General features: G+C 37.8%; 2 protein-coding genes across 13 annotated transcripts in view; both read right to left on the bottom strand.

Moving 5' to 3' along the window:
* Positions 1-1,767, bottom strand: part of tspoap1.L (TSPO associated protein 1 L homeolog) — a 73,822-nt gene extending 72,055 nt beyond the window's left edge. For 11 of the 12 annotated variants that reach the window (XM_018246225.2, XM_018246224.2, XM_041581769.1 and 8 more), the window contains exon 1: positions 1,624-1,767. The gene's annotated coding sequence lies outside the window, so the exon portion shown is untranslated. The remainder of the gene's footprint in view (positions 1-1,623) is intronic. The other variant, XM_041581771.1, reaches the window with a different exon arrangement.
* A 14,083-nt stretch (positions 1,768-15,850) lies between these two features.
* Positions 15,851-24,077, bottom strand: supt4h1.L (SPT4 homolog, DSIF elongation factor subunit L homeolog). Its single transcript, NM_001095737.1, is given in 5 exon segments — positions 15,851-16,159; positions 17,208-17,261; positions 20,008-20,063; positions 21,781-21,887; positions 23,949-24,077. Coding segments are annotated over 5 exon segments (354 nt in total). The 5' UTR covers positions 24,018-24,077; the 3' UTR covers positions 15,851-16,091.
* Between the last annotated feature and the right edge of the window lie 2,527 nt (positions 24,078-26,604).

Raw genomic sequence — 26,604 nt, 5'->3', positions numbered from 1 at the left:
GCTCCCCAGTGCTCCGGCACATGCAATTGCGGGGCAGGGGGGGCTGCGGGCGGCCTAGGGGCGCCCAACCACCAAATCTGGCCCTGGTGGATAGTCTAAAATTGGTGAGGATCTTATGTAATCAAATTAGATGATTTGGGCTTTTTTTGATAAATACAAGGGGTAATTTACTGTGACCCCAGATACAAGTGCTAAAGCACTAAAGGAGGAGGAAAAGCACCATAGATTTTTGATTATTAAAAGAACAGGGAAAAATGGACCTGGGTGCACCCCTTGGTAATTACACCACTAGTTTAAGCCCTATTCATTGAATTCATGTTGAAAAGGGGATATACTGCCTCTTGTCTTTTTAAATGGTATGATCCATTAACTCAATTGTTTCAATCTAATTTATTTAATCAGATTATATATTAAAAGATCCCATAAAAGTTACTGCTTTATTGACCATCCCTGTGCCTCAGTTTAAACTCAGGTACAAAATAGTGTTTGGTATTGGTCACCATACCCTAAAGCAGTAACTGTCCAACTTTATTCAAATACTGGGCAAAATGTCCAATAAAGCGATAACACATTTTTAAGGGCGGATTGATGCTTTATGTCGATAAGGATCATTTACAGATGCAGCCACAAATCATTGCAAACGTTCTATGCATTGACACTAAGTTGTGTCAATAAGTACAGCAGAGTTGCACACTCTAAAGCTGTTTAACGCCACACATCAGCTTCACTGTAAGAATGGTAGGCGCAACTTGCACCCAATTAGCATGAGCACATTTGTTCTTACACACCAGGTGCAACTCTCTGCATTGTGGCTAATTGTACAGCACTGCATCCCTAAACAAAACCTTTTATGTCTATGGAGCCCACAGACCGTTAAGGGGATATAAACATTTTGGTGGGTAACTTTACCAGTCTTGCCTTTTGTTAGACATCTAGTGCCCCAAAATGCTCAGGCAACATGATGTTTTGAGTGGTTTAATTTAATAATGTATATATATATATATATATATATATATATATATATATATATATATATATATATATATATATATGTGTGTGTGTGTGTGATGTACAGGTATAGGATCCATTATCCAAAAAGCTCCAAATTACAGAAAGTCCATCCCCCGTAGACACCATTTTATTGAATTTTTTAAAAATGATTTCCATTTTCTCTGTAATAATAAAACAGTAACTTGTACTTGATCCCAACTAAGATAAACTTAATCCTTATGGGAAGCAAAACCAGCCGATTGGGTCTATTTAATGTTTACATGATTTTCTAGTAGACTTATGGTATGAAGATCCAAATTATGGAAAGATCTGTTATACGGAAAACCCCAGGTCTTGAGCATTCTGGCTAACAGGTCCCATTCCTGTACCTTGGTTCAGGTTTCATACGTTTATTTTAACTTTTAATTGCATAGTAGATAAGGATGAAAAAAGGCCATCAACTTCAACCCTTGCCCAAATAAATCATAGTTAATTGCTGCCAGAGAAAAGTGAAAAAACAAACACCTGCCTTTAGTGTTTGTTTCATATCATACTCATTCTCAGCTATATTATTTTTCCTTCCTTACAATATGTAGTGATGCAGAAGAAAAGAAACTTTTAAAAGCATTTTACCTCTTAAAAATATCATTACATCAGAGCAGCAGAGACATCCTTTCTGCTAAGGGTCTAGACTGAAATGAGGGCTGGGAGTGTTTCTTCATTCTCCCACAGGAAGTGGTCATAGTACTGACTGACAGGCTAAGCAGTGCAGTGACAGGGAAAACTCCTCCCAAGTTCCTCCTTGTGTGTCTATTCCCAGCCTGCACATATCTGCCTCAAAGGGGTCACACCCCATACATTGCCATTAAATTGTACTTTTTGGGTCAAATATTGATTTAAAAAAGGTCCTAAACTTCTCTTGTTCCCCTCACGTGCCCTTACGATGAGCAGAGCAGGCGTTCAGTGCAGGTGCCAAGCATGGAGGGTGGGTGCCAAGTATGGGTGCCACCTGTTCGGTTTTGACCCGAACAGTTTGGTTTTTATAAGGATCTGAACTTTCTGTTGGGTTTTTAGCCTTATGAAACCCGAACACTAATCTCGCCAATACTGTGCATGAAAAGCATTTGAATATTAAGAGACTCACCTTTCTTATTATTACAGATACAAATTAAAGCAAATCAATCAAAAATAAGAATGTTTGCTGTATTTCAGAGCTTTCTGGATAACTGATTTCTGTATAACCTTGGATACAAATCCAGCCAGTTGCACCTAAGTGATGCAATAACCTTGCCCTGGTGTCATAATTTCACAACATCATTGTGCCCACCTCTGATGTCATCATGCCTGTTCCTACATCACTGCTTTACCCCCAAGGTTATCTGTGTTTGAGTTTAGCCATCAGCAAAGGTGGCAACCCTAGTGCCAAGCATGGTGGAAAAATGCAACAGTCCTCCAGCACACATTACAAACTTTCTTCAAACTTTCCTCAAGGGGTGCACGCAAATTAATTTGTTCACCTTCACATACCTTGTATCTCAAAATCACAAAGGTAGCAACACTCCCACTTTTAAAATTTTACTGGTACCCTCTAACATTTAGAAACTAAAAATATATAGTAATGGACTTATTTGTAAAAATATCCAATTGGGAATTATGTATATATATAGGGTACCCTGCAGGTTTGACTTCGCTCTGAGTACAGGTATAGGATCCCTTATCCAGAAAGCGCTGAATTTCAGGAAGGCCATTTTAAAGGGGTTGTTCACCTTTGAGTTAACTTTTAGTATGATGTAGATACTCTGAGACAAGTTGCAAATGGTTTTCATTTTTTATTATTTGTGTTTTTGAGTTATTTAGCTTTTTATTCAGCAGCTCTCCGGTTTGCTGTTTCAGCAATCTGGTTGCTAGGATACAAATTACCTTAGCAACCATGCATTGATTTTAATAAGGGACTGGAATATGAATAGGAGAGGGCCTGAATAGAAAAATGAGTAAACAAAAGTACATCTAACAATAATGGGCATATTTATCAAGGGTCAAACTGAAAACTCAAATTTGATTTTTGTGAGATTTTTTATGGCCAAAACTGTAAACATTGACTAGGGAATTGTTAAAATCCAATTCGAGTTTTTCTTTTAAATTTTCATTTGATTTTTGAGATTTATAATACCCTGGCCCTTTAAGAACTCAAATCAACTATTCACCACCTAAAACCTGCCGAATTGCTGTTTTAGTCAATGGGAGACGTTCTGGAATCAATTTGGAATTGTTTGCAGCCTTCCTGACATTAGAGTTTTTTCAGATTGATCCTATTCACCCGATTTTTGAAAAAATCTTTTTAATAAATTTCGATCGAATTCGAAATTCAACCCTTGATAAATCTGCCCCCAAATGTGTATCCTTACAGAGTTTTGGTTTTTAGATGGGGTCAGTGACCCCCATTTGAAAGCTGGAAAGAATCAGAAGAAAAAAGCACATATTTAAAAAAACTATAAAAAAAACCAGGCCATTCTATAACATTCTAAAAGCTAGCTTAAACGTGAACCTCTCCTTTGAGCAAATAAAAATAAACATTATTTCCCTTTTCCCTGTAAAATTAAAACAGTACAGTGTATTTGTACATGTAATTGCTATATTTTATACCATTGCTATTCTGTATGTAGAAGGTAGGTTACTGCCAGTTTAAAAATAGTGATAGAATAAAATTATTTTTGTTATTTTGCTAGTTTTAGCGTGATGCCACAAATGATTACAAGGTTCTGTGAGAAGATATCTCTTTACAGTATGTCTTTATCTGACTTGAGACAATACCACATTAAACCTACTCATGTTAAACTGCATGGGAAACTGACAAATGAGGCACTACCTCCAATTTTAGGTGAGAATGCATTCATGATTTTGTAAACAGATCCCAAAGCCTTTCATGACCTCCAGTATTAATTGTTCCCCTGTTTTTTCACCTAACCTGCCACTCTCCTAGCATTTGAAGTTAATGGATGCCCTTACCAAGCACTGGGTCCTGCCTATTGATAGGTTCTTTTCATTCTTGAGAGATAGCATTTGTCAATAGAAAGGACCTGGGCACTTAGACAACTTTGAACGCGTGTGAGTTTCTAGCATGAAAATACTAGAACTCACCTAGTCTATCATTACCCATTTGAAGGTTTGTGTTTTACTGACATAAATTGCACCATCACAGTTGCTCATAGCAACTTTGCAATTGAGAAGTGCTAACCACCGAGCCACTGTGTTTTCATTTTCTATTAGACGGACCCAAAGGAAATGCTGATACTTTATACAGGTCCTTTATGTTCTACATGGAACAGATAACCAGATAACCCTGTTTAAACTGAAGCCATAAAGGTGATCATAGACGCACAGATATTTTGTTTCATACCATATTCGCTGCGTGTATGGCAGAAGATAAGCCAACCAATATCAGCAAAAGATTTGGATATTAGTTGGCTTGTTGATCACTTAAGTCGGAAAATTTTGATCAAGAAGGCACCTAATAATCGGCCAGTTTTTACTGCTGCATCGTCAGATTAAGGTAGAATTCTAATGTTTCTACCTGTTTATCTAATGATTCAGCTCTAAATGTCCCCTGTTTTAAGATGTGGCTGGACTACTCCTCAAGCAGTCATTTATTAATAATAATAATAATGAAAAAGCTTTGATTTCATAAACATATATGCATGGATTCCTCTGCCTTATTTATTGATTTCTAAATTGTAGTATGAGTAGATGCTTCGATAATGCAGAAGTATAATTAACGATGCACCGAATCCAGGATTCAGTTCGGGATTCGGCCAGGATTTGCCCTTCTTCAGCAGGATTCCGATTCGGCCATATCCTTCTGCCTGGCCGAACCGAAATCCTAATTTGCATATGCAAATTATTGGCTGGAGGGAAATCGCGTGACTTTTTGTCACAAACAAGAAGTAAAAAATATTTTACCCTTCCCACCCCTAATTTGCATATGCAAATTAGGATTTGTTCGGTATTCAGCCAAATCTTTCACGAAGGATTCGGGGGGTTCGGCCGAATCCAAAATAGTGGATTCAGTGCATCCCCAGTACAATTAAAGGAAACCTTTATGTTTTGAACAGATAATTACTACTAGAAGCCTACTAAATTGGCACATATCAGCAAATATGGCCTTTGTACATCTTTGACCTTGAGCCTCCATTTTGTGATATTCAGTGTGTCACTAAATGATCACCTGACTGGAAATAGTGTAGGTGTTACCTGTAATAGGAAGGTGTGGGGACGTAAAAGACACAGCTCTGTTCATTTTTTTAACTAGCCTGTATGTGGGACCTTGTCTTATGTGTGAGCACAGTGCCTTGTATATCTAGTATAGGTCAATCTAAAAACAACTGGACTTGCTGAGTAATCAATGAAGACGTTTCAGAATTTTTTCAGATGTCACCTCTTTGAAGAGTTACAATGTGCCATTGTAAATGGATTAGTGGAAGAGTTTATATGCCGAAAACTTCCCACACCACTCAGTTGAACTGAAGAAGCTGCTCGGATGAGTAGTTGAACGTCTTCATTGATTACTCAGCAAGTCCAGTTGTTTTTAGATTGACCTATACTAGATATACCATGACCTGGATGAATGAAAATCTTCATAGTCACAGTGCCTTGTACAAGCTAGAGAGGTGAACATTAGTAAAGAAAGGACACTATAAGATTATGGTACATACTTAAAAATATATAGTTTTCATGAAAATGCTTTATTTATACCCAAATCCGGTCTGTTCTATAAGATATGGTGGTATAATTTCCCTTTGAATGTCACCCATAACAGTGGCCAGTTTTGTTTTTTTTTTATAAACGATTAGAATGTAAGCTTGGCTTTACTAAGCAGTAGTCTTTGAACAAAGCTTCCCTTATTTTTGAGTGTTGCATTGTTGTTAATTCAGTATAATAGTATGGTTGCTACCTTTTCTTGGAAAAAACATATTCAGATGATTCCACGTTTTATTTTTTTCTCCATGATCCTTTATTGAACATATGGTAAAATGTTTGCGGTAGTGTTTATTAGAATGGCTGAGTTATCACAAGAGAATTGTCACAGTTGCTAAAGAAATAAACTCAGGCAAATGCAATAAATAACATTTATTAGGAGGTTGTCACTGGAGGAAGTTTTACACAGCAGATATGTACATATAGATATTTAGGGGGTGTATTTATTAGCATTGGAGACAAACATCACCAGTGATGTTGCTGAAGCAACCAATTAGATATTTGTGTTTGTTTCCTAACTTGGAGGGTTTTCAAATCTAATTGCTATGGGCAACGTCACAGGTGATGTTTGTCCTCATTTTTAATAAATACTCCTGTTAGAGTATATGGTGTCTTTTTGTTCCAGAGGAAAGATCTTCAGTTGCAGTATCAAGGAGCTTCAGTTGTCCTGTAGCGCCCAGTACACTCATCCATAAAGTAGGAAACACTACAGCGTTCAGTCCTGTCTAGTAGTGCTTTCTACTTTATGGGTGGCTGCACTGCATGTCACATAGTGGAATCCAGGTGGCTTTTCCTAGGTGAGAATGAGGCATCCTGTGGGGTCACAAACAATAAAAAGAAAGAACCTCTACTGGAAAATAAAAGAGCACACGCCAAGCACCCACATTCACGTAGGGTAGCTGCCATATTTTTCTGATATTAGGATCACTGTAAAATGGTCATAGGTAGCTTGGAGTTTTAAATCTTGCTAACCCCAGGTGGAAGAATACAAAGGAGAACAGGCACTGTCAAATCAATATCTTTCTCTTGCAAACAAAGGTGTAAATTTGCAGTAACTCATGGCACGTGTTTAGGGTTGGAAATAGAGCTCACCACAGTTTGCAGAGGGAATTTATACAGTTAGCTATTTTTGAGGGCTTTATTATTATGAAAGGTGCAAACTCTATTTGCACCCTTCCATTTACTAAACATTTACCTAAAAATAATAGTCAACATAAAAGTGGAGACGTCTCGTCTGGCCATCTGTGGTGAGATCTATTTTCACCCTCTTATAAATATGCCCCATATTGCAGCAGATTGATAAACATCATTTTATTATAAGAAATGAGTACCTTTACCTAGTGCATAAAGGCATACATACCTTGGGAGAAACAAATTATAAAAATGTATATTCAACCAATCATCTGGGGGGGGTGACTTAATTTGCATAATTTTAATGAATATATCATATATAGTTTGTAATAAAACTTGACCTGATGTTAATATAAATGCAGAAGTACAGAATACAGTGCAAATGGTGAGCAATGCATTTCACAAGTGTTCTCTAGGCAGTTCAGGGTAGGATATATAAACATGAGCACACTGGTTATATACTCAAGGAGAGTCTGTAGTCCAAGCAGTCTTTCTTCTTTGAGGTCTCGTAGCGCCCAGTACACTCATCCATAAAGTAGGAAACACTACAGCGTTCAGTCCTATCTAGTAGTGCTTTCTACTTTATGGGTGGCTGCACTGCATATCCCAGTTTTCTCCAGTTGGTGGTCCTGTAGGTATATGATATTCATCTAAGACATGCTGGTATCACATATAAAGGCATATTTATTATGCTGTATAAAACGAAATTTGCTAAAAAAAAACAGTGTAAAAAGCTGTGTAAAATAAATGTCAAATTTATCAAGGTGTGTTTTGCAGCCATTATTTTATATTGCTTCAAGCAGAAGTCACTCTAAGAAATGTTTTACACGGCGAAGCCTGGTGATGTGTGTGTATTATCCCAACATTTTTTATACCATATAATAAATATTCCCCAGAATACATAAAAGAAACTGCTTTGTTTTATAGAGAAACATGCATTCTGCTCCTTTGTGAGGATTTGCTAAAATTCTTGCTGCCTTACAGGCTGAATATTTCCTAATAGATCACAATTAAAGGGGTGGTTCACCTTTAAGGTAACTTTCAGTATGTTATAGAATCGCCAATTCTAAGCAACTTTTCAATTGGTTTCCATTATTTATAATATATTATAGTTCTGTAGTCATTTGCCTTCTTCTTCTGACACTTTGCAGCTTTCAAATGGGTGCTGCTGACCCCTTCTAAAAAGCAAATGCTCTGTAAGGCTACAAAATGTATTGTTATTGCTCATTTTTATTACTCATCCTTATATTCAGGCCTCTCCTATTCATATTCCAGTCTCTTATTCAAATCAATGCATGGTTGCTAGGGTAATTTGGACCCTAACTATCAGATTGCGTAAAATGCAAATTGAAGAGCTACTGAATAAAAAGCTAAATAACTCAAAAACCTTAAATAATAAAAAATGAAAACCAATTGCAAATTGTCTCAGAATATCACTCTCTATATACTTATACTATAGTTATCGCAAAGGTGAAACCCATTAAGGGTATATTAAATGGCCAAAGGCAAATTAACTGCGGTATCTGCTACCCATAGCGCACATGTGTCTATAGGGGTGTCTATACTAGGGATTTGATGGCAGCCTACAGATGCTCATTTAAGGGGAACTGTGATATACATATACAATTAGCAGCAATTGTATACTCTAACCAGAGGCTTTGTGATTTATGCCTGCACTTATTTATATAAGAAAATATTATTTTACATGGTAGGGATCAATCTACATGGGTGTAGAAGAGGGAGATTAGTACAACACTTGCTGAACTGAAGAACAGCTGCAGATATCGCACTTCCCCTTACTCTGCAGGACTTTTTATCTCCCACTGATCATCTGTTTGGCTTCTTCAAAGTGAATACAAAAGAGCGTGCCTCTGAAAAAGAAGATCAGATATGTATTAAACTCATTCAGCCCATTTTATCTCCAGGACGTTTTAAGCTTGTAGTGAACACATTTTAGAACAAAATCTGCTGAGGTCTGTTCAGCTACAAAGAAGGCCGCCTAGGACATACCTTATGATATAGGCTTATTATAGATTTTGCCAAATAAGCACTGCATTTCCAGATGTGCAGTGTCTGGAAACAAGCACCTCCAAATAAATCATCAGTTTGGAGGAACATTATAGAGGGGCACAACATCCATTACAATGGATGCATAATCAAATGCCTTTGTGTAATGATGCATTAAAAATTGTTGTCTGGTGATATATGTTGGTCAGATTGTAGTCACAGGGCCTATGAAGAACATTTAATAAAGTTGTGGCCACTAGCACATAGGTTACTGCCAGTAACAAGATGTTATGACTGTGCAGTTCCAGCGCAACGAAAGGGAACAGTTTATTTATACACACTCTTTGCATATGACTTAAAGTCATATTACTCATCATACAGCATCAGAATGAATCTAATTTGTGGCTGAAGGTGCAGAAAGGCAAATAATTGTAAAAAAAAAAAAAATGAAGGCCAAATGCAAATTGTCTAAGAATATCTTATGTCATAATAAAACGTTTGGTAAATGCAAAAGGGTGGTCAGAACCCTTCACATGTTGTGCCCTTAGGCCTACATCAGTGTATATTATAAGAAGTAATTTGGTTTGAAAATTTGAGGGCAGGCTCACCAAAATTTAAACTGGGGATTCTCAGCAAGGGATAGCAGATATTGGCCAGGTAGGTCACTGGGAGGCCTCATATAATACATTGGCTAATAAGCTGCCAATCCTGTCTGGAGGGGCTGTATGTGCACATGTTCACTAAACTAAATAGAACTGACACACTTAAAAAGCCTTTATGTTTTTCAAATGTACCACGCAGTTCTTCGAGGTGGAGGTCCACTTTAATGTCATTATCACTATATCATGTAATCACTTCCCACTTATCTATATCACTTCAAGATATAGGATTGATCATACCTGCCATGAAAATTTCAAGGGTTGAGTTTTAAATTCTCTACTTCAAGGAGATTTAGCATCTCATCCTCCATCTCACAGAATACTAAAGGTTGCTCTGGTCTTAAAATGACACTAACAAATTAATATACTGTAATTTAAATGTAATGCTTTGTTTTACTTTAATAGGTGGGAATGGAAGGGCATAATGTGTCATTGTACATATGAGTGGGAGATTAAGATATTCAATATCACCTGCCTGGAGGCATTCTCCAGACATAGCTGGCTGTCAATTCAGAGTTCAATGCCTGGGAAAAAATCTGTTGAATACTTGGATCAGTGATAAGCTGACAAAAATCATCAACTTGTTCATTAAATCCACCAGACAAAATATTTTTGACCAACATTATTAATGCTTTTCATTGTTCTGTACCTTCAACCACATATTTATAAAAAGACCAACGAGGCAAATCTTCTGGGATTTCCCAAATACTACTCATATATTAGCAGATTGCTTGTGTGTGATTTAGTTCATTTTGAGACAGGGCCCTCTTTACCTTTTGTATCGGTTGTGGGTTGTATTTCTGCATGTTCACTGTATACACCAATTTTGTACAGCACTGCAGCATATGTTGGCGCTTTTTAAATACATATTTATAATAATACAGGTATGGGAAATGTTATCCAGAATGCTCGGGTCCTGGAGATAACAGATCTTTTTTGTAATTTGGATCTTCATACCTGAAGTCTACTAAAAAGTCATGTAAACATTAAAACCCAATAGGCAGGTTTTGCTTCCAATTAGGATTAATTATATCTTAGTTTGGATCAAGTGCAAGCGACTGTTTTATTATTACAGAGAAAAAGCAAATCCTTTTTTAAAGATTTGGATAAATAGAGTCTATGGGAGATGGCCTTCTCGTAATTCAGAGCTTTCTGGATAACGAGTTACTGGATAATGGATCCCATACCTGCACTGTAATTCATTTCTGAGTATTTCTGAGAAAGTATTTTGCCACGGAATGGTCTGAAGAAGTAAAACTGCAGCTACTTTTCTACAGAAAAACAACAACACGCATATCTAGTAAATAGTTAAAATGTATGGTAAAAAATGAAATAGTAAAACTATAATTCTATTAACAGTTCAGCATCAGTTTAGAACACAAACTTTGCAATAATATTAATGGAAATGAAAATAACTGAATAATATTGTAATTGGCAGCAAATCATTAAGGGAGTTATCACACACAAAGAGAATGGCATAGCGATGCAATGTATAGATAAGGGATGAAGGTACCATTAATGTTCTGAACCACATCAATCCAGGTGGCATTCGTTCATGGTTGTCAACTTCCTGAGCAACTGAATTCAAAGTTCTCATAGTTTAAAAAAAAGGCCCCATTACACTCTTCTTTTTACCAGTCTGTTAACACGCACCCTCTCAAGTCGTACAGGAGACTGTGGCTTCTATCAGCTTTATGATCTCCTCCTCCCGCCAAACGGTGTTTCACTTCTGCTTTTGGAATAATCGAATGGCTTGCGTGAACAGGCCGTGCTTTCAAAACCATTTTCCAACAGGAAATGGCAGCCATTTTACTTTTCATGCAAGGTGCAGCCGAGCAAAGAAAGTCCCAAAAACAGAACTAAAGAACTTTAAAATGACATATCGTACACGGTTTCTTTTTTTTGTACAGCAAATTTGCAAATTTGTATAGTACAAAACCTTTTTTTTTTTTTTTTTTCATTTTGTATAAATAGCGTAAAATTTAAGATGCACATTTTGTGAACAGGGGTTTTCATGTAGATTTGCATATGGGTCTGTCAGAATTTTTGCACAAACCGTTACAGATTATAAAGTAATGAACCATTTCTAATTATTTAATGTTTTGTTCTGAGTAATTTTCATCCATAAACAAAGCTCAATAGTAGTAAATTTTGCTGTTTCGATTCTAATTTAGTAATCGTTTACTTTGCTACAGAAAATTGCACTGTTTGCACATACAGCCATGCAATGCTGCTACTGATTTTGGGCATATATAGCATTTGTACATTTTGTATGTGTTAGTTACATGACTTTGCGGAACCTTCCATCTTAAAATGAGTGCTGTAGAGCAAAGAAAGGGATATTATATGGGGATTAAAGTGAATGTCTATTCTAAAATAATCTTATAATCTGATGTTATGATGCTAAATTATATAATAGAGAGCATTAATAAGCCTGGAAAGGACAAAACGGGCATTATGACAAACAGTTTTGATATAGTTCAGTGTAATTTAACCAGTCTCTAGCAGGAAATGGTTTTCTAAGCACGTTTGCTAAAATCACATACTAGGGTGGGAGAAATAGAAAAAGCAGTCTGACTACATAGACAGAAACTGCAAATTTTTACACTATTTTCAGTACTGAGTTTTACCGACATTCATTTGCCCAAAGAAATGACAAACCAAACAGTAAAAGTGCATTAATTTTGGGTACAGTCAGACACTTCCCACAATGCATGTAGTCCAGCTGCCTTTCATTTTAAAAAGGCAAGAGTCTGAAACGTGCGTCTGTACAGCTGTAATTGTGTAGCCCCATGAGATAACACAAATGTATATGGAGAGCAGCAGACCTAGAGTGAGCATTACACAACTGTGATAAGAAACAAGCAAATGCCTTACTGCGCATTAAAAGTAATTAGTAAAAATGCATTGCTTTATTTATATTTCAATATTGCATATCATACAATAAAGTCAGTGGAAGGTTTCCACTTCAAAAAAATGTTTTGTGCTAAAATGTAACTTTGCAGAAATCAAAAAAACAAAGTTGGTGGGGCAAAGTTCTATGGCTTTATGTACAAAATGCTATTGTTCTGCAGCTAACACTTACTGTATATTCTCCAAGTCCATTCCCGGGTGATGCCTTCTCTTCACATCTTGGCGCCATTTTCCCTATATCTTCACGGAGGACTGATGGGTAAAAAGGATAACAGCTAGTCTAGCTTCTCCTTTTAACCTATTTCTAGACCACGTGACTGACCACAGAGAGAGGAACTAAAAGGGTCCCACCCCTAAACCAGATATCAGACTGTGAGTCCTCTGTGTGTTGCAAGTGCTTTGTTGCAAAAAGAGACAGCCAATCACCGGGGAGAGAGATGTCTGATATTAAGTCAAATGCAAAAGCATATATGCCGAATGTGACCTCCCATCATCTTGAGAGCCGAATTAGAACTGAATTATAGACCTATTCAAACCTATTATGAATATATCTAATTCTAAAATGTTAAGAAGCCAAGAATGTGCTGTGTACCTAAATAGGGAAGGTAACTGTTTAGCACTTATTAAAAGGTGTATGTTGAGCACATGGACAACAAAATACAGGCTAAACAGATAGATTATGATTCTTGTGCGTCCATAATCTGAACCTGTACTGTACTGTACTGATGATCTAGTGAAAGACATGGCCCATGCATAGGCAACAAAATTTTGCCAACAGCAACCTTAATTAGCATAGAGATATTGAGATAATGTCCAGTATTTATAATAGATAAGTCACCATTAGAAAACCTAAAATGGAACTAAAGGCAAACTAGTGCCCAATAGTCAGAGGTACCAACTTGTGGATACTATAGCGAGAAAGTTTTCTCTATTTGTTTGAACTAATAATAATTCATTTCCAATTGAGTGTATTTTCACTTGGGAAAAAAATCTATGTAATTGTTGGTTCTGTCTCAGGACAGAACTCCCTACAAGTGGCCAATGATAGGCTACCTCCATTATTACAAGCTAGGTAATCACTCTCGGGATAGAAAACAGAAGGCTCCTCGAGTTGTCCCCTTCTTAGGGATTTCGGAATCCCTGGAGTACTGCTTTTGTAACCATAGATAAACACGACGGGAAGTACTAGTGAGGCAATGACAGGGGGTTGCAGGTTTGCGAAAGGCTCTTGCTTTATACATTGGGAACAGCGAAGAACACAGTGGGGGAGGAGGTGTGACTGTCGGCACTTATGTGCTGGAACTACTATATAGATACACCTTATCTTTATATGCAGCCTATTCACAACATGCTGTGGTTAGCATTAAAATTAACAGAGGAGGCCTATGGGGACAATAGAGAAGTGTATTTGTGACTTTACTCTTGTGTCTCTTAACTCTTACTACTATAAATGAGTGCATTGTTTGTCCCCTTCTTCATCCTCTTATAGGCAGATTTATCAAAGGTCAAATTTATGTTAATTTTTTTTTTTTTTACTCTAATAAATTCAAATATACTCACAACTTGAATGGGAGGTTATTTAAGAAGAAAAATTGAACAAATAATATATAGAATAGGAATGATCTGAATGTCTTCTGATTCAAATTTTCCCTCCGAAAAAAACTTGAATGTACTATTAACGTCTTAAAATGGCTCAAGGGACCTCTTCCATTGACTTGTACATGGTGTGATAAAACTCACATTCTAATTTATATTCGAATAGAGGGATTAAAATCAGAATGTGTAAATTTTGACAGCAAAAAAAAATCCATCACTTCACAATGGAACAAAGTGAAGGAAGGGTTGATTACACTGTACAGGTAAGGGCAGTAAAAAATGGTCTCTGCAAACACAAAAACTAACCTAGTTTCCATTAAATCTGAGTTATTTATTATTTCTGCTTTTTTCCCCCCACTAAATTGTAATGTCCTTTAAGATAGTGCTATAGGAGAGTGTCATAGGTCTATTTTTATGTCAGCATGAAATGCATGATCACACCCTCATTGCATCCTGCTATATAAATTATGAAACACAAAGTTTGTCAAGCCAACATTTCTTTTTAATTATCCTATACTAACCCGATATTTATTTTTGGGTGGTCAAGAATTGCGGGTTCAGTTAAAACCCTAATTTAAGGACCTAGCATGTGAAAGGATCGGAATTTGATTCAGTAAAAGTGAAATGAAACATTTAGATGTGCAGCCCACTGTTGCAAGTTCGTTAGTATTTGCATGTTATATACCAGAACAGCATCTTGTGACTGGCTACCTTTATTTTTTTGCTATGGGTTCGAGCCAATTGTACTTTAGAACGTCCTCAGAGAAAAAAAGCCTGTTACAACAAGCAGCAATCTGCTTGTGTGACCTTTACTTGCACTTAGGTTTGTAACACATTTTAACTTTTTTCATGCACTTTATCACATATATATATATATATATATAGTATGTATCTATTAAAAGAAAAAAAAAAAAAGAAGATATATATCATTCTTTTCCTGGAGCTTCTTTTGGAACCTCATCTGCTCTTACCAAAATAGGTTACCAAGAGCATCCCTGAGAAACCAGAAGAGCTGACAGTCAGCAAAAAAATGGATTTTAAAAAGACAGTGTGGACTTCAGAGGCTAATTAAGATACTCTTCCACTCCCACCCCCCAAACTGTTTCTTTCTGCCTCCTGCTTGAATTCACCACAGAGGAAGTGACAAAGCTTGCTACGACTCGCTGCCTTAGAGTAGCTAGCTAAAAAGCGTTTGTTGTGCCCATAAATGGTAAAGTACGGCGCATGCAATATTAACCTCTTCTTTCCACTGTACCTTTACCTATGGTTAATAAGCTATACTATGAAGCTCAATAAGCTTTGCGGTTATACCCCACCACAGAAGTTCTTTGAAAAAGGAACAATTCTGAAACCTTGTGTATGCATTCATATGCGCTAACAAGGACAATCAAAGTAGCAGCCATAAACTGTGTTGGTAATAACATGCAGGAACCAAAAAGACTACTGTGATAAACCTTAAAATACAGAAAAATTAATCGCCTACATCATAGCTTTAAGCCCAGATATTTACTTTTACATGATCTGAAATCTCCTAAGAATCATATTAGACAGGGAAAGGGTTAAAGCTTTCAGCACCATCTTTCCGTTACCATCAGTTTAGCTCTCACAGTAACTGTTAACCACTTCCTTTCCACAACACCAATAGTCTAGGCCATGTGACGTCTCTGCGGTAGGCAAGGAGTTAAGAGCTCGTTAAGGCAGAGTTGAGCAGGAGGTTTTACAATAAAAACATATATATGGCCGAACTGCGATAGCGTCCCCTTTAATGGTGTGTGTGAGAAAATAACTAATGATCAGTTTGGAAAAGCACAGGTTTATTTTGTTTATACATTAATACCCTCACCAATTCACAAGGTTAGGTGTCTGTGCAAAGGACAGAAAAAAAAAAAAAAGAGGACAAATATGTAAGGGTGGCAGCCGAGTGCCACCGCCCTTCCCCCAGAAACAGTGAAACCACAGCTTCAGCAACACAACAGGAAGATAAAACCAACGGAAGACAAGACGTAGACTTCGACCCAATCTCTGCTTTAGAGCACCTCTGAGTCACGTCTTGATGGCAGTGTCTCTGGATTTATATACCACGCCACGGCTCTTTAACTCTCGTACAATTCCTGCAAGAAAGGGATGCCATTAGGACCGGCCTAACCATTCCTAAAATTCATCATTAAAAGCACAACATGGATGATAAGACTGTTATATTGCAGTGTGTAACAAAGTTTAATAAGCCCTTTAAAATAAACCCTTAGGCAGACTTCACCAATTTCCTATAGAGTGGCAACACATGGCAAACAAATAAGCAATTATTTGGGACAGTCATTTGCAGTGAAATGGGGGAGTATTTTGTATTGAAGGATTTTTTTATGTATAAAATGTGCATCCCAAGTCAACCAATGCACAACACCGAGTTAACTGGTTTTCATCCCTGTGGAACTAGATCTGCAAAGACAGAGGCCAAAATGTAACACAAAATAAAACATTTTTTCTGCATGTAGGATTGATGTCTCTCCTCTCTCAAGAATCAATGGTACCAATTAACACACTAAAGTGGCAAAACACATAAGAAAATGCTTGGGCATATGAGCCCTAATGGTATCTTTATTGCTTCAGATAAGTTTGCTTGCCCTTAAGAAACCGTTTCATAATATTCTGAGTAAATTATCATCTTAACCACAAAAAAATGGGTGCATGGACAGGATATGGCTTAATGTGTTTTTCAGTATTTGACTTTAGTGGTAATAGAACCGCAAATACAAAAACACAATAGGAGTGCTCCATCAAAGGATTCCAAATTATTAAATTGATTCAGTAAATAGAGGCGTTTATACTAGGATCCAGATCCAGGATTCTGCCATTTTCAGCAGGATTCGAATTCTGCCAAATCCTTCTGCCTGGCCAAACCCTAATTTGCATATGCAAATTGGGGGTAGGAGGGAAATCACTTGACTTTTTCTCACAAAACAAGGAAGTAATTTTTTCCCCTTCCCACCCCTAATTTGCATATGCAAATTAGGATTCAGATTCAGTATTCACCCGAATCTTTTGCAAAGGATTCGGGGGTTCGGCTGAATCCAAACTAGTGGATTCGGTGCATCCCCAGTTTATACATGAATGTACCCAGGCCCAAAAAATGTGATAATAAATGGTTCCCTTGAGACTTACCTTGCGGAAGACGCCCTGTGACAGACACTGCATACACACCTGGTTTAAAGTTTGCTGATAGCAAAAACAAAGATTAGAATTAGAAGTCAATTTTGCTGATTTGGAAATCGAAATGTATTAATAGTAGAATAAAAAAGCAGCAGATTAAGCAGGAACAATTTTACCTGCCTAAGGGAGACCTCCACGGGCGATTTTAAGTGCGTTAACGTCCGTTCCGGCGCGCTTAGATGAATCGCAGGCGTCACGTTGGATGCGACGAATACAAGGTAAGTAATAGGAACTTCGGACGTTGTCGCTGCGGGCATCTGACATGACTGTCGCATGAAGACGCAACATGCAGCGTTCACATCCGACAGCCGTGTCCGACATTCCTATTACTTACCTAGATTCGGCACATTCAACGATTACTCTCAGCATGTCAGAACGGATGGTAACGCACTTAAAATCGACTGTGGAGTTCTACCCTAGGACCCACATAGCAATGCATAGATTTTTAAAATAACTATGCACCAAGGGTCTTAATGCTGGGTGGAACGCCTCCAGTGAGTTGATTCCAGTGCATTCACATTTTTCTGCATATGACTTGTAACACAAGGGTGAAAAGGACACTGCAGTTTGGTAGCGGTCTTTATTATTGCATCCTAGGCATATTAAGGATATGCGTTGTAAAGAGTCTGCAAATGCAGATTCCTGAGAATATGAACAGCCACAAATTGCAAATGTTAAGGTGATAACTAGAAGTTGAGAGCTTAACAAAGGACATGCAAGTGGAACCCTCAATCTTGATCAGGTACTTTTCCTCCAATAAAGTGCAGTAGCCCAAAGTAAAAAAAGGTAATAAAAATAAAATTGTGTAAGGAGACCCTAAAACCGCATTAAAAAGGTCATACACCTAACGTGCCGTTGTCAATATCAACCATACTTGTGCAATTCAGCAGTTATGTTAGTAAATGAGTCTTCTGGAGTTTGGAATTTTGCCCATCTCTCGGGTAGTCATATACCTTTATAACAGGTATAGATGTATAAGAGTATATACAAGTCTGTGGAGCTATTGTCAGAAAAGGATTGCTGTTTTTCACCTGTTCCTGCATACTACAAGTACAGACGTCAACCCTACACTCAAAAAGCAGTAACTGTATAGATACTTTTGGTGCAGTTGTCTTGAGTTTGAATGGACCATCCAGCAGCAAAAGGCTGCTGAATTAACTTCCCCCCACGGGAAAAAAAACATTCTACTTAACTGATCAAACTCCTTAAAGGAATAGTAACATCAAAAAATTAAAGTGTTTTAAAGTAATACAAATATAATGCAGTGTTGCCCTGCACTGGTTAAACTGCTGTGTTTGCTTCAGAAACACTACTATTGTTGTATATAAATATTGTTGTATATAAATAAGCTGCTGTGTAGCAATGGGGCAGCCATTGAAAGGAGAAAGACTCAGGTTACACAGCAGATAACAGATAAGCGCTGTAGAACATAATCTGTTATCCACTATTTAACCTGTGCTATATAGCCTTTTTTTAATTTCCTACATTGCTACATGGTAGCTTGTTTATATGAACCATAGTAGTGTTTCGGAAGCAAACAAATCCATTTTACCAACACAGGGCAGCAATACATGATATTTTCATTACTTTAAAGCACTTTCATTTTTTGGAGTTAAAGGGGTTGTTCAACTTTCAAACACTTTTTTCAGTTCAGTTCTTTTCAGATTGTTCCCCAGAAATAAAAACTTTTTTTCAATTACCTTCCATTATTTATTTTTTACTGTTTTTCTAAAATCTAAGTTTAAAGTTAAATGTTCCTGTCTCAGTCTAGCAGCTCAGTAATTCAGGTGCACACCGCAAACTGTTACAATTTTGCACCATTTTAGTGGATATACTGCTCAGCAGCATCTCTGGAGTATTAACAACTATTGTATCAATTCCAACAGCTGCCTGTAATGAAACCCAAGGGTTCTGCTCGGATGTGTCAGTGCTAATGAAATACACCAATTTAATACTGTATTACAAAATAAATGTGACTCAGGTTGCCTGATGACAATATACAGGAGAAGCATAAGAAGGGGTGCCTAATGGGACTGGTTAGCTATTAGCCTATCACTTTTGTAATTTCTATTAGCATCTATGCAACCTATAAACAAACTGTCCATACAGAATGCTGCAGGGCTGATTGACATTGCCCACAAAATAGTAGTTAGAGGAGAGCACTCATGAGTGCTCTCCTCTAACTACTATTTTATGGACTAATATTGGATTGCGATAACCCTTTACTTATTCTGTTGTTCACAGGCTGATTGACATTGCTCTGATGAGCACTGCCTTGTGGAACAGAAATGGCTTATTCAGTATTTCCATTAGAAAGCAGTGCAGTATGAAGATTGTATATGCATTTGCATCTAAATAAAGAGTAAGCAGCATGCAGTTTTGCACCAGCTTTCTACTAATTTGAAACAATTGCACAAATGTGCTTGAAGATTTACAGTGCCTCGAATAAGTATCTTATTGTTGTGTTCTAGCCTGGAATGAAAATTAATTTAGTTGGGTAAAATGGAACCACTGATTGTTCCCATGTTCTTTTTTTTTTTTTTTTTTTGTAAGTTCTCCAAAATTCTGTTAAACCTTTGCTTTTGCATTGCACTGGGCATGCCATATATCTAGAAAATAGACTTGTCATGCAATATTCATACACTAACCATTACTGTTCTTTCTTATACAGAAAGTGAGTGAGAGTACAATATATAAACACAAACATTGTACATTTATACACTGACTCTGTAAAAATGCAGATCCCACTTACTTATTCTCTGCCATTTAGATACCCAGCTGTCATCTGGACTCATCATGGCCACAATCCTGCAAATGGGACAATAATGTTCGACTGTTAGTTCTGTTTTATGACGGTTGACCTTTAGCTAGGAACAGTGTTGATGCATCGCTTCAAGTACATATAAAATAGCATGACTATATATTTACCAAACATACATGCAAGAGTCTTCTGACTCTTTCAGCTTTCAAAATGGGGTCACTGACCCCATCTGAAAAATAATGCTCTGTGAGGCTACAAAATTGTTATGGCTACTTTTTATTACTCATCATTTTACATGGGCCCTTTCCTATTCATATTCCAATCCCTCATTCAAATCAATGCATGGTTGCTATGGTTATTTGGATCCTATAACTGCAAACTGGAGAGCTGCTGAATAAAAAGCTAAATAACAAAAAAAAAACCAAATACTAAACAATGAAAAACATTTGCAAATTGTCGAAGAATATCACGCTCTACATCATATTAAAAGTTAATTTAAAGGTGAACAACGGGGTTGTTCATCTTCCAACACTTTTTTCAGTTCAGTTGGTTTCCGACAGTTCATCCAGAAATAAAGACTTTTTCCCAATGACTTTCTATTTTTCTATATGTGACCGTTTTTCTAATATTGAAGTGTCATTTTTCACCTACTAAGCAGCTCTGGGGGGAGGGGGGTTGCCAACCCTGTAAACTGTTGTAAATTGATAGATTTAGTCGATACATTTCTTATCTTTGTCCCTGCTGAGTAGAATCCCTGAGTTTCATTACGGGCAGCTGTTAGAATTGATACAATAGTTGCTAATACGCCAGAGATGCCACTGAGAAATGTAATAACTAAATGTTGCAAAATTGTAACAGGTCAGAATCTGCACCTGAATTATTGAGATGCCAGACAAACACCAGAGACAGTCCCCCTTTTGTCTACCTGCACGTGAGCTAATAAAATCACAAAGTTGAAAGTGAACTACAACTAACAGTGTGCTGCAGTCATTGGACTTTGTATTGGACTCTCCTGACCCATGGCAGGTGGGGTTAATTACTGCTGAGCACCTGGTCCACAAGGATTTTGCACTAGGTGAGCACTCTAATATTGTGTGGAAACACCAGAGACAGGAATATTAAACTTTAAACTTAGATTTTGAAAATTTTTTAAAAAATAAATAATTGAAAGTAATTGAAAAAAGTATATTTCTGGGGAACTTTCTAAAAACAATTGAACAGGCAAAAGTGATTGGAAGGTGAACAACCGCAGCTCAGTAATCCAGGTGCACATTATGAACTGCTGCAATTTGCTATTATGCAATTTGTTAGTTGATGCATTTCTGCATCTACATTTTTAGTGTAACATTACCATCTATTGTAACAATTTTAACACCCATTTTTAATAAAATGTGGGGATTTTGCTCAGCAGGGCCAAAGATACAGTTATATACCAATTAATGTGAAATCTATCAACTAATGTATCATTTAGAACAGTTTACAGAGCCAGACATAAAAGGTGATTATTATTAGAAAAACCTTTGCAATTAAATAGAAAGTAATTAAAAAAAAGTATTTATTTCTGGTGAACTAATCTGAAACGCTCTAAAGTGAAAAAAAGTGATTGAAGTTGAACAAACCTACAAGTATAGGGACTGAGTGCTTCTGTTTACAGGAAACAGCAAAGCAACCCTGAGCCTCAGAACAAATAAGATTAAATTTTGTTAGGGATTTAGTTACTTTATACTTTTTCGTAACAACCAAGAAAAAAAAAAATGGATGTACCCATCAAACGAGGAACTTGTGCAATCATAAACCATCTCCCGATTCCCCTTCATCTGCAGATAGGCATCACAATTGTCACAGCCATCATACTCAAACTGGTCAATCGTCTGCAAAAGCAACAAAACACAAGTTGACACAAGATGTGAAATATAACAAACTGAAATTTGACCTACATGGCACACAGAGATGCTTGTGCATTACAAAAGGCCTAGCTTCTCTCTAAGAACCTAATCTGGGCAATATTGACATGGTTTTGCTTAAAATGGGTTGTTCACCTTTAATTTTACTATGTAGTGATAATCTGAGTCTTCAATTTTTTGGTTTTAGAATGATTAGGCTTTTTGCTCAGCAGCTCTCCAGTTTGAAATTAAAGGGGAACTCCGGCTTCCCATCCAAAATTTGTTATAAAGAGGCCCACATAACACTGAAACCCCTAATATACCCATCACAGTTATCTTTTCCTTCAAAAAATATGAATAAATGCCATTTTCTATGCTGAAATCCAGCTGTTTAACAGTTTTTTTTGCATCATTTAAAATCCTGGGAGGGAAGGAGGGACTAAACACTGATGTTACAAATTGTAACAACTTCTCCACAGCTCACAGACAGCATGCAGGAACTACATACCCCACAATGCATTGCACTATGATGTTCCATTCCTTATTGAAATCTAGGGATGCACACCGAATCCAGGATGCGGCCTTTTTCAGCAGGATTCGGCCGAATCCTTCTGTCAGGCCGAACCCGCATATGCAAATTACGGGCAGGGAGGGAAATCGCGTGACGTTTTGTCACAAAACAAGGAAGTAAAAAATGTTTTCCCATTCCCACCCCGAATTTGCATATGCAAATTCGGGTTCGGTATTCGGGGTTCGGCCGAATCCAAAATAGTGGATTCGGTGCATCCCTATTGAAATCACATATGCAGAGAATTGTGGGGTTTGTAGGATGCAGGCTGAGGACAGGTGGCTGTTGATACAAAGTAACAGTAGTCAGCCAGCTCAGCAAAGTAGTTAGATAGCTCAGCAGGAGAGCAGGAGGAGGTTTAGGGAACTGTTCCAAACCATTAAAAATTTTGAAAATTCAGCATATTTTTAACTGATGTATATTGCAAAATTGCTTGAAATTATGTTTACTTTTCAAAAAGCTTAAGTCAGGGGTGTACAAACTTTTGGTTCACAGGGCCACAATGGAAAAAGAAAAATTGTCTGGGACCACATGAAATACACAAACAAGTTTGATTTGTAAAAGTAAAGGAAATACACAGAAAAGTACTACAATGCCAGATGGATAACCAGATGGAGCTAAAAATTGGAATATGATATATATATGTATATTATTATTATTACTAACTGGGCAATGGGCAGAGTCCCCCTCCTACTATTTCCTCGGGAACCAAGCATTTCCAGATGGGCCGCATTCATATGAATCCTGGGCCACATGTGGCCCTTGGGCCAAAGTTTGGACAATTCTGTCTTAAATTATGTTTTTGTGTAGTTCCCCTTTAAAGCAGATTGCTGGTTGCTAGGGTGCAGTTTCCCTAGAAACCAGGCAGCAGCAAATAAATGGTAATATTATTGAGATTGTAATTTAACACAGAAAGTGGGTTATTTTTTGGCAGCTGGGGTGAGTGACCCCCATTTAAGAGCTGGGAAGAGGCATAAGGAGAAGGCAAATAATTCAAAATCTTTTTTTAAAAAAGACGAATTGAAAAGGTGCTAAGAATAGGCCATTCTGCTAGTTAACTAAAAGCCAGATGACGCTTCCACTGTGACAATAATGTACACACTCTATAATGTAGATAATGTGTTGACAGATAATGTGTTGACAGACACCATTCTTGTGCTGTACTTAAGCATTTACACTAGGCTAGGAGGGACCTGAAAGAAACCCTGTTGCTAACATGTCTCCGTGGCTACAACTGCGCCATTTTAAAGATGACATCTCCTAAGGAAAGCCCTCATGTGTACAAATGTATGTGTGTGTGATTTCCTTAGCCTACTGAAGAACATACATGGGGTACAGCGGATCATTTTACACTGCAGATAACTTCGTGAATTACAATCCCCTCGCGTGAGTTTAAGCATAGAGGCGATAGAGAGTGCAGGATGTTGGTCGCTATGATATTATCGCATGTGGTTATTGCTAAGCTCTCCGACGAATCTCACCTTCACTAAAGAGCACAACAAACAAGCCCTCAGATGCCTCAGGTCTTTGGGTACAGTCTCCAGCGCCATCTCTGCCGGCCCGGAACTACGTCACCGGAAGCAGATGCATTTTAGAACTGGAAGCAAAATATGGACGTATCTGATACGTACAATACGCTGCAAGTGCTAACCTTATTGGACAGGCGTACGCGTTCTTGCGCCACCTGGCGGCTCCTTGGTGTGTACAAAATAGCGTACTGTGTGGGTGTATTTTTAACCATTCGAATAAAAAGGCGAGTTTTTTTTTTTTTTACTTCATCTCCAATTTCCTAAAACGTAATGACACACATTGGCAATAGATTTTGAACAGAGAAAGGAATTCAGTCGCCTCGTATTCCTGTTATTATTTCGTTATACGACGCCAAAGTTGTAGAGCTGCTCATAGAGTTGCCACTTTTGCTGATGGCTAAACAAACCCAAACGGGGGCGGGGCAGATCACATTGGGGTCGAAGCTGTGATGTAGGAACACAACAGGCATGATGAGATGATATCAGAGGTGGGCATAGGAAAATAATACCGGCCTTTCTACATATTTATCTTTTTTTCCACTATTAATAACATTGGGATCAACCATCATTTTTACCAGCCAGGTGGGCACAATGATGTTGGTGGAGTTATGACACCGGGCGAGGTTATAGCATCACTTAAGTGTTGATGCCCAGTTCAAAACCACACAGGTGGCAACCCTACCTCTATTCTGCACGATGAGTAAGCCCAATCCTTTGTTAACAGGTATGAGATCTATTATACAGAAACCAATTATCCAGAAAGCTCTGAAATACAGCAATGATCATTTAGATTTAGATTGATTTGCTTTTTCTGTAACAATAAGAAATTAACTGCACTCGATAGTAACTTAGCCATGTTGGGGTGAGTATCTTCGTATTTAAATGTCTTTCGTGTATTGGCCAGATTATTGTTCGCGTTTCATAAGGCTGAAAACTGAACAGAAAGTTGACACCCAAACAGGCCTTCCAAAAACCGAACTGTTTGGGTCAAAACCGAACAGGTGGCAACCCTAGATGCTCATATGGTATAATATTGTTTATGATTAGTTTTTGGATAAATAGACACACCGACTAGGTCAGAGTCTCTGACTACTGTATTGACACAGTAAGAGGGAGTCTGGCAAGGAGGCAGCTTGGCATCTTTCTTTTAAGGCTGCAGTGCAAAAAGTTACATAAATCAAGAACCTCTAATAAAAACTAGCATATATGGGTTAAATGCGTTCAGGGTCGGACTGGGGGGCCTGGGGCCCACTGGGACTGCTGTCCAGGGCCCCCTACTCCGACGTGCCTCTCTGAGCGCACACATGAAGGAGCCGCTACCACACGCATGCGCTGATGGCGACGAAAAAGAAAATTTTTCGTAGAGAGGGGTCTTAGTGAGAAGGGGTCTGGCCCAGTGTCCTGCCGGGCCAGTCCGACACTGAATGTGTTCCCTCTCCCATGACAATATTTGAACAACTCATCCCAAGCCACTTGTTAGTTCTGTCTATTTCCAGGTCCCACTCAAACTCCCAGCTTTATTATCTGTGTGATCACAATGAATTTAGTTGCTGCTCTGCAGGGTTGGGCGGTAGTTAACCACAGTGTTGGAAGGGTTATAGCTGTCAGGTCACTGGTGCAGCAATTACGGTGTTAATTTTATTTGCGTCCCTTGATAAATACAGCCATAATTTCCTATAGAAGTGAATAGAGAGCTGTGAAATTTCCCTCTGGTAAACTGTGTGGTGAGTGTTGTTTTCACTCGTTGACAAATATGCCCCTGTGAAAGAAGCCATTTCCTGCCTGCATGAGTGCAGAAGTGTAACTGTCACTCTAAGGCAGTGATCCCCAACCAGTAGCTCGTGAGTAACATGTTGCTCTCCAACCACTTGGATGTTGCTTCCAGTGGCTTCAAAGCAGGAGTTTATTTTTGAATTCCTCATTTGGAGGCAAGTTTGGGTTTTATAGACCAAGTGGCCAAGTGGCAGATAATTTCACTGTGCCCAAATATTACTGCTATGGCTACACGATTCCTTGTTTAAATGAGTTAAATTATGTTAATGGTTCAATGGTTAATGGTTCAAAGAGTGTCAGGCTGAATGGTCGGCCCCCACACATTTTCACCTCACCAAATCTGGCCCTCGTTGCAAAAAGTTTGGCCACCCCTGAGTTAGACTCACAGATTAAAGGGCAATTCACTTTCATTAGCAAAACTGTATAACTGGAAAAAAAAAACACAGAAATATGTTCAAACTTTCATAACCTGCCAAATTTTGTAAAATGAAAATGGAAATTAGGGGGTGTGGCCACACAAATGGATGTAGTCAAAGTAATTAGCCGTGCTACACGAGGCAACTTTTTTGTCCCTCTTTTTATTTTCAAAATGTTTGGAGGTATGTTTTAAAAATCCCATAGAAATGAATGAGTGGCGGAATTTTACTCGGACTGTGGCGATCTCTAACTTCACTTTTTTTGATAAAAATACCCCAGAGCTATGTGTGACTCTTGACAGGACTCTAATACCCAGTACTATAAGTAAGTGTTAGAAGAGCCCTAAGTAAAATCACCTTAGGCCATCCCATCATATATTATGCTTTAGAAATTGCCTATAACACCACTGAGCCCTATA

The sequence above is a fragment of the Xenopus laevis genome, chromosome 2L, assembly GCF_017654675.1.
Source record: "Xenopus laevis strain J_2021 chromosome 2L, Xenopus_laevis_v10.1, whole genome shotgun sequence".
NCBI lineage: Eukaryota > Metazoa > Chordata > Amphibia > Anura > Pipidae > Xenopus > Xenopus laevis.
The sequence above is the reverse complement of the archived record's forward strand: the minus strand, read 5'-3'. Positions and strand labels throughout refer to the sequence as shown.